Below are 12,509 nucleotides of genomic sequence, written 5' to 3'. Positions count from 1 at the left end.
TTTCTAGTCTGAAAGCCTTTAAAGTCTAAAGTCTGTGGATTCCTCCTATCTGGGATCACAGTCTCTTCTGTCATTTAGAACTACATCTGCTGTATACTTCTGTTGCCTTATGGGCCCCATCTTAGATTTGGAGTTCCAAGGAAAAGTTGTGATTAAGGCTGCAGAGCACCCCGAGAGCTAATTTTGCTAGCCTTGGTGTTCCTGGGTGTGTCACCCGTGTAGAAAAATATTGACAAATTTATAATTGAGTAAAAGAAAATAAAGTGCAGCGCTATAAAATTACAAATAGTGCATAAAATCATACACATTAAAATGTATAAAATGCAAAATAAAAAGCATGTGGATAATAAATCACAAAGTCCTTAAAGCGGAGTTCCATCTAACCGCACACTCACCTGTCCCATGGTCCAGCAATGCGCCGTCTTCTCCCTCTCTGCTCCGCGGCGCCGGCATCACTGATGTGGGCACCCGGCTGTGACGGTTTGCGGCTTCACAGCCGGGTACGCACTGCGCATGCGCGAGTTGCGCTACGCGTCGTGATTGGCCAGCAATCTTCTGGGACCTCTGACATGTCCCAGAAGATTGCAGGGAGGGAGGGGGAGAGGAGAACTTCCGCTCAGGGCGCCGCGGCGCTCCGAGCGGAAGTGGGAGCGGGTACCTGTCAAAACTAGGTACCCGCTCCCCCCCCCCAAAAAAAATGACATGCCAAATTTGGCATGTCAGGGGGTTAGGACTATTTAAAGCGGATGTTCCACTTTTGGGTGGAACTCCGCTTTAAAAGCTGATTTCCAAAGTGAAAAGCAGGAATAAGTAAAACCACTGTAAACGTGACTCCTCCACCACAGATAATACAGCCTCTCACCTCCTGTATTCGACCACTAGGGGTCACAACACTTTGTATCAGTAAGCATCAATATGGAGACAGCCAGAAGATCTGTATATCCAGGACCCAACAGATTCTCAGAAACTCATGTATGGCAATCCGGAAAAGATAAATAAAACGATCTAATGCTCTCCGCTTAATTAAGGACATTTATTAAAGTAAAATAAAAAATCACACTCACAAGCAAGGCACTGTCACAGTGCCAGATGAAAGCAAAAGTGCAAACATGTGTTCCAGGATCTCGGAGAGCTGCGGGTGACATCAGACTCCTTCCCCCGTATGCATTACGTCAATAGGCGTGACTTCCTCAGCAGGGGTAAGGAGGGAGACCGCACCCGCTCATTATAAAGGCGTCTCATAGCAACCAGAAGCCAGGTCATTACAACCAAGGACTAGCCCAGCTTCCTGTAGACACAGGAACTAAGAATACAGGAAGCTGGGCTGGTCCTTGGTTGAAGGGGGTGGAGGATTTCCATTCCCCTTCACTTCCTATTTTGTAATGACCTGGCTTCTGGTTGCTATGAGACGCCTTTATAATGAGCGGGTGCGGTCTCCCTCCTTACCCCTGCTGAGGAAGTCACGCCTATTGACGTAATGCATACGGGGGAAAGAGTCTGACGTCACCCGCAGCTCTCCGAGATCCTGGAACACATGTCTGCACTTTCACTTTCATCTGGCACTGTGACAGTGCCTTGCTTGTGAGTGTGATGTTTTATTTTACTTTAATAAATGTCCTTAATTAAGTGGAGAGCATTAGATCATTTTATTTATCTTTTTCGGATTGCCATACATGAGTTTCTGAGAATCTGTTGGGTCCTGGATATACAGATCTTCTGGCTGTCTCCATATTGATGCTTACTGATACAAAGTGTTGTGACCCCTAGTGGTCGAATACAGGAGGTGAGAGGCTGTATTATCTGTGGTGGAGGAGTCACGTTTGCAGTGGTTTTACTTATTCCTGCTTTTCACTTTGGAAATCAGCTTTTAAGGACTTTATGATTTATTATCCACATGCTTTTTATTGTGCATTTTATACATTTTAATGTGAATGATTTTATGCACTATTTGTAATTTTATAGCGCTGCACTTTATTTTCTTTTTCTGCATATTATAGGTTTTGGTGGGTTTGACCTATCCTGGTGTACAGCTGCTTACCCATCCATTTGATTTTAAGCGCTGAATTTTTATCTTTATTGTAAATTTATAACTGAAAAATAAAAAAAGTAAAAAAAAAAGTACTTATATTAACTACACACAGTTATTAGCATACCATATTTTTTCTTGATGGTTGCCTACTTCTACCAACAAGTTCAGGAAGCAAAATTAATGGAGCTATGAAGCATATATTAGTTTACTACTTTTACCAAAATCATTTTCTAGGCTTTTCTTTTTGACTTCCTAGTCACATCCATATTACCTATGGGCAGATTTTTCTGCAGATCCAAGTCTTAATATTTTGCATTTTTTTTCATAGAGCTTCTGTTTCTCAACATCGCATCCTATTTATTCTGAAAACACTCATTTTCTTAATACCCATGCTGTACCTACAAAAAATGTATATTTAGTTGTTGGCTGACAATTATATATATTTAATACAGGAAAACTTAGATTGGATTATATGCTCGACACACACACAAAAAAAAAAACTATTAACATGAGTTTTTCTAAATATTTTTCAGAAATACCTTCCAGAGATGCCACCCTTAGAGGCAAATTCATAAATCACTTTACAGGTACGGACATTTATGATACATTAAGTTTTTTTTTTTTCAAATTCCATTGGTGCTTTAGGTGATTTTCTGTAATTCATACAAAATGTTACTGTAAGTTTAAGGAAAAATCATTTTCTATCTATAGAGAATCATGATTTTTAGTATGTTTTTGAGATGATAGATGTTTAAATATTTAGAAAATTACATTTTAATATCACAAAATTATCAATTTAGCATTTTGGGAACAGATTATCCATGACTACATTTAATTTACCAGCACTGTTACTTTATGGAAAATATAACAAAATATTCTCTGTTTTCAGTAAGGCAGTGCAAAGAGTAATGATTTTGAGGAAAGTGCAATAACTGTAACAACCCATTTAAAGCCATCTCCCAACATCACTGCAATAAGCTAAAAGTGGATTCATAAAAAAGGATGCACTGTAGCTTTTAGGTTGTATTTTATTAGAGTGGCAACTCATGGGCAATCCATCAAGAATGACAAATTTTGGTGCATCTAGAACTTGCTGTGATCTTATGTCAGAATAATGGCGTTGTCAATTAAAAATGGATGTATTGCGCACTGCTATGTTGTGCTATTGAGTGCTTTAAGACTACAAAACTTACAAAGCAGATCGCTCACACCTATACACACTCTCTAAATGTGTATCAATGTACAAAATTATACTCAAAAGTGGTGCCGCGCTCCCAAATGCTAATGTGCTAGTATCCCTTTTAACAGCTTTACGACCGCCAGCCGCAGTTATACTGCGACAGGCAGCCGCTCCTGGGCAAACCGACTAGCTATACGTCAATTGTGCGCAGGAGGCTAGGAAGTGAGCACGCGGTGAAGCCGATGCAGCGGGCAGGCGGCTCCGATTGCTGCCTGACACCTGCTATCGTTCCCCGCTGAGAGAGAAGAACGGTCAGCTGTTGTAAACACAGCTGACTGTTCTTCTCCCCCTGAATGATCATAGAGCCCCTGTGATACTTCTATATAGGAACACATGTCTCTATGGTAATTTCACAAGCCACACCCCCCTACAGTTAGAATCACTCCCCTGGGCTCACATTTAACCCCTTGATCGCCCACAGGGTTAACCCCTTCCCTGCCAGTGTCATTATTACAGTAACAGTGCATATTTTTAGCACTGATTACTGTAGTCATTTCACTGGTCCCCCCAAAAGTGTAAAAAATGTCAGTCAGGGGTCCAATCTGTCTACCGCAATGTCGCAGTCTCGCAAAAAAATGCAGATCACCGCCATTACTAGTAAAAAAAAAAATAATAATAAAAATGACATAAATCTTAACCGTAGTTAGTAGACACAATAACTTTTACGCAAACCAATCAAAATACGCTTAATGCAATTTTTTTACCAAAAATATGTAGCAGAAAACAAATTGGCCTAAAATGTTGATTTTTAATTTTTTTTTGGGAATGTTATATAGCAAAATGTGAAAAATATTGTTTTTTTTTTTTTTCAGAATTGTAACAATTTTTTTGTTTATAGCGCAAAAAATTAAAATTGCACAGGTGATTAAATACCACCAAAAGAAAGATCTATTTGTAGGAAAAAAAAAGGACATCAATTTTATTTAGGTACAGCGTCGCACGACTGCGCAATTGTCCGTTAAATAATACAGTGCCGATTCACAAAATATGGCCTGGTCATTAAGGATGCAAATCCTTTCCGGTCCAGAAGTGGTTAATCTGTTTGCATAGCAATTTTCAGAATCAGCATATCATATCAAACCATATATAAAATTACAAAACAAACACTGCACCAGTCCATAAAGTGTCTTTTGGTATGAATTTGCTTGCATATGCTCAATCTTTCATAAAAAAACAGGCTTGTGTTCACATATCCAAATGACTGCTTCCTTAATTAGTGTTCACCACTATGTGCTCTAATCATCTACATACATTAGTGATAATCCCCTCATCCCATGTGCCCTCACTTGGAGGATAAGACCAACCAATGGTCTATATGCGCTTTTGTCCCTCTCTGGGGATCTGTTTTACACTGTTTCACTCCTTTGGTGGCAGTCTTAAGTTTATAATACGGTGACTTGGAACCCTACTTTGGCTGTACCCATGTGCTGTTTCTCTACTACATCTCAATCTGAATGGTGCTAATCCAGGTTAGGGTGGTGCAAACAGTGCAGCCACCTAGCCTTTCAAGGTATAGGTAGGTAGCCAGGCTCCTGGTGCTTATAAGGCTTGCAGTAGGGACCAATATTCAGAATAATAAAGATCAAGAGAAAAGGCAATAAAATTAGCAGAATTAAATTTATTAGAAGGGTCCTGGTTGCCTAATTCCAACCATTCCAATAGCTCCAACCATGTGGGTGGTTCTGCATTCTTAAACCTCTGTTGTGTATCTTCATCTTCCTGTGTTTGATGTATCTAAAAAAAGATTTTAAACTTTTAAGGCAGGGATTTTTGTATTCAAGAGATGTCATGAGTTTGCAGTGGAAGTTCTCTCCTATGTTATAGATAGTTAAACAAAAGGGGATGTCAAATTATCATATTATGTACAAAAGAGACTGAGATAAAATGGTACACGTCTGCAAGAACTAGATGGAAAAGTAGGCTCTGAACAAGCGCACTGTGTTTGTGTATGCATTTCAAGACATACGTTTTAATTTTTACTGGAATGTACTTTAAGTGGGCCACATGCATTTAATGTGTTCATTATGTACAGATATGCAATACAGATCTATCACTGTACAGTCACACTGGAACTGCAATGCAAACCATTCATAGTCCTTTTTAGTAAGGCAGTGCAAAATTTAGCAAAATGAGATAGCCCATAGCAGCCAACCAGTCAGGTTTCACCTTTTCCTGGTAATTCATATCTAATGTTTACTGACTTGATGCATTATTGCTGTTCTGTGTATACAAAGACAGCCAGTCAACTAGCATTTTCAGAAAAAGGTTGACAAAAGCAGCCAAAATATATTTCTCCTGATAGATTTTTTTTCTGAGGACTTCTACAGCTTCTAATATTAGTAAAGCATGATGGTGAATGGGGAGAAAAAACTGCGCTATTAGGGAAGGATGTTGGGATCCTACCACAACAGTAAATTAGTGACAATATAAGTGCGAAAAAGTGTATATGCTCAGGTATTGCTACCTAATGCTTTAAATAAATATTAGAAATAATACATTTATACCTCAATTAAAACTGTTATAAATTATAGCATATAAACTGGTGTGCATGCAAAATAGTGCATCAACTAAATAATAAGATAAATATAATATCAATATAAAACTAGTATATTATATAGCATATAAACGGGTGTACGTGCAAAATAGTACATCAACTAAAATGCCTTAATAGACAATGGTATAAAAATTCAGCAATTTAAAGTGCAAACAAATGGCTAAGGAGCACCTTAGCCATTTGTTTGCACTTTAAATTGCTGAATTTTTATACCATTGTCTATTACAGCATTTTAGTTGATGCACTATTTTGCACGTACACCCGTTTATATGCTATATAATATACTAGTTTTATATTGATATTATATTTATCTTATTATTTAGTTGATGCACTATTTTGCATGCACACCAGTTTATATGCTATAATTTATAACAGTTTTAATTGAGGTATAAATGTATTATTTCTAATATTTATTTAAAGCATTAGGTAGCAATACCTGAGCATATACACTTTTTCGCACTTATATTGTCACTAATTTACTGTTGTGGTAGGATCCCAACATCCTTCCCTAATAGGGTTTAGCTCAGTTTTCTCTCCCCATTCATGATCACATATCCACTGTTGAACTAGCAGCTTACCCTTAACACACAAAATTCATATAGTTATTCCAGTGGCGCGAGTGATATAATTTATAAAAAAAAAAAGCATGATGGTGTTTGCATTAATTTGTCTGAATTCACCATATTGCCTTGACAAAAGCACTCTGTATGTTACGCAAATTGCAGGAATAAATTATCCCAAAAAGTACACATATATACTACAAAAAATTGGCAAGCTTCAGTACTTCTATGTAATGTTTCCATGAGAAGTTGAAAATCACTGTGCCCTGGCCTTCTTATATATAGTGAATATTAACAGCAAACATAATTGTTTTTGATAGATTCACTTTACCATTGAGAGGTAACCAATGGGTAAGCATATGTGAACTCAGCAGGCTTAAATTACCATTGCTGGAAAGCACAGATGTATTTGATTCTGGAATACTTCCAGCATAACGTATAAAGTAGTGATTTATATCTGCTCAGACTAAGCACTATGTGCATACATTTTGAAGCACCACAAGATGTGCTATTGCACAATTAACTTTCTAGATACATTTGTACACCTGCAAATCAGATAATGCAAAAAACTTGATATATTTATCAATGCAAAATGTTTTAAATGTTTAAAGTTACATGGACACCTCTGCTTTTGAGTGCAGTGTATCAAAACAAATCTGCTCACCACAAACTGGTGACGTTTCCAGCAATATGCACCTTTCAAAGGGATTAAAGTAATACTAAACACACACTGTTTAATTTACATTGTCCCTTCTATTTCTGTATGTTGAGGATGTCACTGTAATTGTTTTAATTAAAAATTAAATAAAAATAACATGATGTGTGTGGATTTCTGTCAGCCACAGGCTGTGTTAGGCCCCTTCAGTCTGTATCTCAGAATAAGAGGGAGGTGAAGCCTCCATTAATCTACATGTAATACCCCACTCCCTTGTGTTTAGCTTATTACTGGGCATGGAGAAGGAGGGAGGGAGTGGACTGTCATTTACCACTGTGTATATGCCCACAAGTGTGACTCTATAGTCACATGGCCTGCTCAGATGTGATAGGGAGGAAATTCTTAGCATTGAAACCTACAGAAAACTAAGCATGTACAGAGTTGCCACCACAGCTGCAAAAATCCTAGCTCAATTGGAGGCATGAACAGAAGGTGGAGATAGGGAGCAACAGGATCAACCTTTTTTTTTGCAGAATATGGAAAATAATCCCAGAGTAACTGAATGAGTATGAACAGCATGTACTACAACATTTATTGAAAAATTGTTTTTATGATGTGGGTTTAGAGACACTTTAACTGTAACACTGCAAAAAAGCATGTATACACAATGTGTTACAACTGTACCAGAAGAAAACTTATGTGAAAGTTGTACTTACCTATAGTATATCAATATATGTACCCTAACTGGTTGTAAACTTGGTAAATGAAAAACAATGTGATAGGATGAATAAAGATCAGCAGTAGAGAGAGAAAGATAGAGAATGAGACAAAGATACAGAAGAGGAGAGAGAGAGAGAGAGAGAGAGAGAGAGAGATAGAGAGAGAGAGAGAGAGAGAGAGAGAGAGAGAGAGAGAGAGAGAGAGAGAGAGAGAGAGAAGAGCCCTGTAAGGAAGAAATCGCTATACATACCTTTTCTGAAGCTGCTCCAGTCTGGTCCCACGTTGAGCTGTCAGCGGCGGCTTTGCTGTGGAGGTAGGTGCAGAAGAGGCAGCCGACAACAGGAAGCCCTATAGTAAGTCTATGGGGGTGTCACTTCCCATTCACTTCCCAACTTTTTTCAGCTGTCTCCTCTGCAGAACTCCTGCTGCTCGAGACCAGACCGAAGGGGCTTCAGAAAAGGTATGTATAGCGATTTCTTCTTTACAGGGCTAGATAAATTAGTCTTAGATTGTAGATGCCTGTAGATGTGGAGATTTTAGTGTTAGAGTGGTTTTGTTAATGGTATTATTGTCAAACCAGCTTGCCAGCAAGACCTGTGCTTGTAATCAGAAGAAGAAATATATATAAAGGTCCAGTTCACTAGCCCATTAACATTATACAATCAAAATAATTCAGCGCTAAGGCTAAACAAATACTTGGACAGAGCTGCCTACACAAGATTTTTAATACCACATCAATGCTAAATCATACACAAAGGGTGGTGCTAGATCAATATCAACAATGTAATAACAGAAAACAATATATCCAATATGTGACAGAATAGATATTTCCAAAAACCATTTAACTTTTGATAAAATCCAGTTTTAGTTCCCTTCTAAGCTGTTCTTTTTTCTTATCTGTGCAGCCCACATGACTATTGAGTTACACTTGTGGGTGTATACAGTCTTGATAAATGACAGCCCTCTCCTTCCCTAAGAACATACCGACAATACACACAGCCTGGGGGATGCGAAACAGGCTGTGATTAGCCTCCCCTTAGATAGCCCACACTATGTTTTTGTACAAAAAATATTAATATTTGGGTTAAAATACATATTTGTATGATAATTTAAAACATTTATTTGATTTGAATTATGTATTTTTCCTTTGTACTTTGAAGGCTGTTTTTTTTTTTTTTTAACATGTGACCTGCAGCAGAGGATTAGAAGCTCCTCTCACTGATGTTTCCCTGCAGACGGGCTGGGAAAAAACTGGTCACATAACAGCTATACATTGATATGAAAAAAGAAACCATGCCATCTATTTATTCACCTTTACTTTTCTCAAGCAAAACTAAACCAATCAATTTAAAAATAATGTTTTTTAGAAAGGAATATACATTCCACATTAATAGGTATGCTACCAAAATGAGTGTATGATGCAAATTGCCTCCAGCATTGTCTCTATTTGTTCATGCCGGAGGCTGCCATTTTGCTGAAGCCCAAAGCCCCTGAGCAGCAGTAAATATTTAGGTTGTCAGCTGACCTGCCTCTAGTGGCTTTGATTTTTGGCACAGTGCCGAAGATTAGAGACCAACTGAGCACGTGCAGAGCAGAATGAGACAGTGTATTACTGGATTTTAAACAGTATATGCACTTATTTTTAAAGTTTTACATAACTATATCTGCAGAAATGGCCAGCATGAAGTTATCTGACATGATTTCATTTTCTGACTAAGGTTCCACTTTAACTGTTCCCAAAGCAGTGACATTTTAGGCATGCCGTGAATGATACATTTTACATTTGCTTCTGAGCTCAATCAAACTGTCAAACAATTAAATGACTGCCATCATAACTGATCACATATGCAGCACCATGGAAACTGCAGATCAATCAAACACTAAGGGGTTGAACTAAACCCTACTTTACAGCCAAGGAAGTTGCTGTCTTAGGGGTTGATTTACTAAAACTGGAGAGGGCAAAATCTGGTGCATAGAAACCAATCAGCTTCCAGTCTTTTTTTTGTCAAAACTTATTTACCAACTAAGACAGCAGTTTCCTTGGTTGTAATGTAGGGCTTAATTCCACTTTACATATTATTCAGTTATGACACAGGAATTTATACATGATAATGTTAATAATGAAGACAGAGACAAAAAATTAAAATTACATACAATTAGCAGTTTCTGTACAAATATGAACATTTCTGTACATGGATGTGAATGTATTAAGTCTTCTTTCACATAAGATATTTTTTTTTTCTTTTCTTTTCATCAATGATGGTGTGAAATGGACCCTAATACTGTTTGCACTCATGATAATCAAATTAGGAGAATCAGCTGTTGACAAAATGTTAATTCACCTCAAAATCTGCACATATGTCAAAGTTAGAGGTGAACCACAAAATTCAAAAATTCAGACAGCCATGAATGATATGATTTTTGCAGACCAACTTGCATGCATACCTGTATATAATTTACAGCTGAAGCTTAGATATGGTAATTTCTACATAGTTCAGTTGGTCCAGCTTGGACCAATGTAAGTATGAATATGCCATAGTTGCCTGATCCCAGTGGAAACTGGACACCAATGTAGTAGGTACCGTTACTAGAGTGGTTACCACTAGCTTCCACAACCATTATAATACTGCAAAACAACTCTTGTATTAAAGTCTTTGAATGCATAATTTAATTTTATCAATATGAAGAGTTTGGAGGTTTCCTTTTATAGGGCTACCTGAAAGACAGGTTTGTGGTTTCTTTATTAAGGGTGTCTGAATTTGGCAGTGATTGGTGCTGTAGGTTGAGAAACATGCAGGTTTGTGTCAACAGCTGTTAGAAGAAGAGTCATTGTCTCTTACAGGCAGGATGTGATGCCCTGTTCAGCATGTAGAGAAATCAGCATTCAGGGCACAGTTCAACCCCAACCAGGTGGGTAAGTCATCCTGACATGTGCTTGAGTGATTCTCCATTTTAAATCAAATGTAGAACAGTTGTGAATATGAATGTTCTCTGTGCTGAACAGAGAGCATTATGTCATACCGGAGCTTGTAGAGCGTTCCTGCAGATACCTGACTGAGTGGCAGTTCTGCCCTCAATCTCCTATTAAAGTGCCATGCCTGGACAGATGACTGACCCTACATACCGTGAAAAGCAGGCACTAAGTTGTAGGTGGAATGCATAGAGTAAATTCTTTTGGCCTCTATCCTAACTGGAGAAATTTTCAGGACTATGCTTTTTGCTGTGGGGCTCTACTGTTTCTCCTCCTAAATATATTGCAAGGTCTTCTGCACTTTAATGTTTTTAGGATTGGGATTCTGGACTTGCATTTTACTTTTTTTTAAAAAGACTGAGGTCTTGGAGGGCAGACGGAAAGCTGAATCAAAGAAAAGGTCAAAATCTTACAATTGTTGGGAAATGAATTGTAGGACAATAGTTAATCTGGTATATACTAGTATAATGTATTACAGTAATATCATTTATATAGGAAAAATAGCATACTTTTGGGGTGTAATGGCGTCATACCAGTTGAACATCTGGTTTTTGCTCTGGTCCATGTTTATTCATGAAATATTTTAAATATGTGCTATTTTTCTTCTATTGAAACGTCATGACATGTGGTATATAATGGTTTTCTATATTGTAGATGTTATCTTTAAAAGAAAACCTAGCTTTCATTGACATTTATTTTATATCGTACTTTTATCCCTGTGGTTTTGTTCTTTATATTACAACCTTGTGTTTAGGTTACATAGTGACTGCTAATAATTACATTTTGTGCATGGTCAAGTCTGCTCAACCTCTCGAGGAATAGTTTTGTATTTGAGGTACACAGTATAGCAAACTTATGTTTAGCATAAAATGTGTGGGAGGTGTGATGTACAACTCCATTTCACTTCTAGAATACTGCCCTGGAATGTTTTGAGCCCCTTAAGGAGCATCCATTAACATGAATATGTATAAATGGGGCTATGTAGACCACAATTTCTTCTCTTTCCTTTCAACACCTTCAATTGGCTGGGCATTAATAAAGTATACGTGTGTTATCACTTTGAACTGTTAGGTGTTTCTTTTTTTATTCCTATAAATAATGTTTTACAGATACACTACAGCACAATATGGGATTTTAAAGGGGTCACTCCGACAAAAACTAATGCATATTTTTTTAATGTATTAATTACAATCACATACTAAAAAAATAATATAGCAGTGCCAAACAATACAGATAAAATATACCCCCATCAATTAGTGCCCCCAATTACTCTTCTATCCAATTTTTCAAATATCCTGAGGGTCACCAGGTATTATTTTAAATAAATGAATAATGTATGTTAAAGCTTATATAAGATTTTACACATTGGGTTTACATATACTTGAGGGAGCATCTATTATGTTTTCTTACATACTTTATAAACAAGAAATTATGTTTGTAATGAACTTGAAAAAGGGTACCGCATCCCTGGAGATGTATACTATAAAAAATGGGAAGTATTCCCAAAGTGCATCCAAGGCAGGGGCCTAAGGTGTAAAGGCATTGGCCTGGATAGAAGAGAAAGAGAAAAAGAATATGGAAAAATAAAAGAAGGAAGGAAAATGGGAAGGGAAGACAGGGGAGAAAGGTAAAAAGGGAAACACAAAAGAAAGGGGGAAAAAGGAAGAAAAGGGGGGGGGAAAGGCGTGGGGAAAGATGAGGAAGGGGGAAGTGGAGGGAAAAATAAATCAAGGATTGAAAGGAAAGAGCAGTCAGAAAAATGTTGAGGGCTGGTGGGATT

At 37.5% G+C, this 12,509-nt stretch overlaps 1 protein-coding gene across 1 annotated transcript in view; it reads left to right on the top strand.

Annotated features, from left to right (window-relative positions):
* ALKAL1 (ALK and LTK ligand 1) overlaps nucleotides 1–12,509 on the top strand; it is a gene marked incomplete at its 3' end in the record, with an annotated part of 114,109 nt that overhangs the window by 99,916 nt on the left and 1,684 nt on the right. The window contains exon 2 of the mRNA XM_082259877.1: nucleotides 2,563–2,616. Within this exon, the coding sequence (XP_082116003.1) occupies nucleotides 2,563–2,616 (54 nt within the window). The remainder of the gene's footprint in view (nucleotides 1–2,562; nucleotides 2,617–12,509) is intronic.

This window comes from Pelophylax lessonae (assembly GCF_965119305.1).
Source record: "Pelophylax lessonae genome assembly, chromosome: 5".
NCBI lineage: Eukaryota > Metazoa > Chordata > Amphibia > Anura > Ranidae > Pelophylax > Pelophylax lessonae.
Note: the sequence above shows the minus strand (reverse complement) of the source record. Positions and strands in the feature narration are given on the sequence as shown.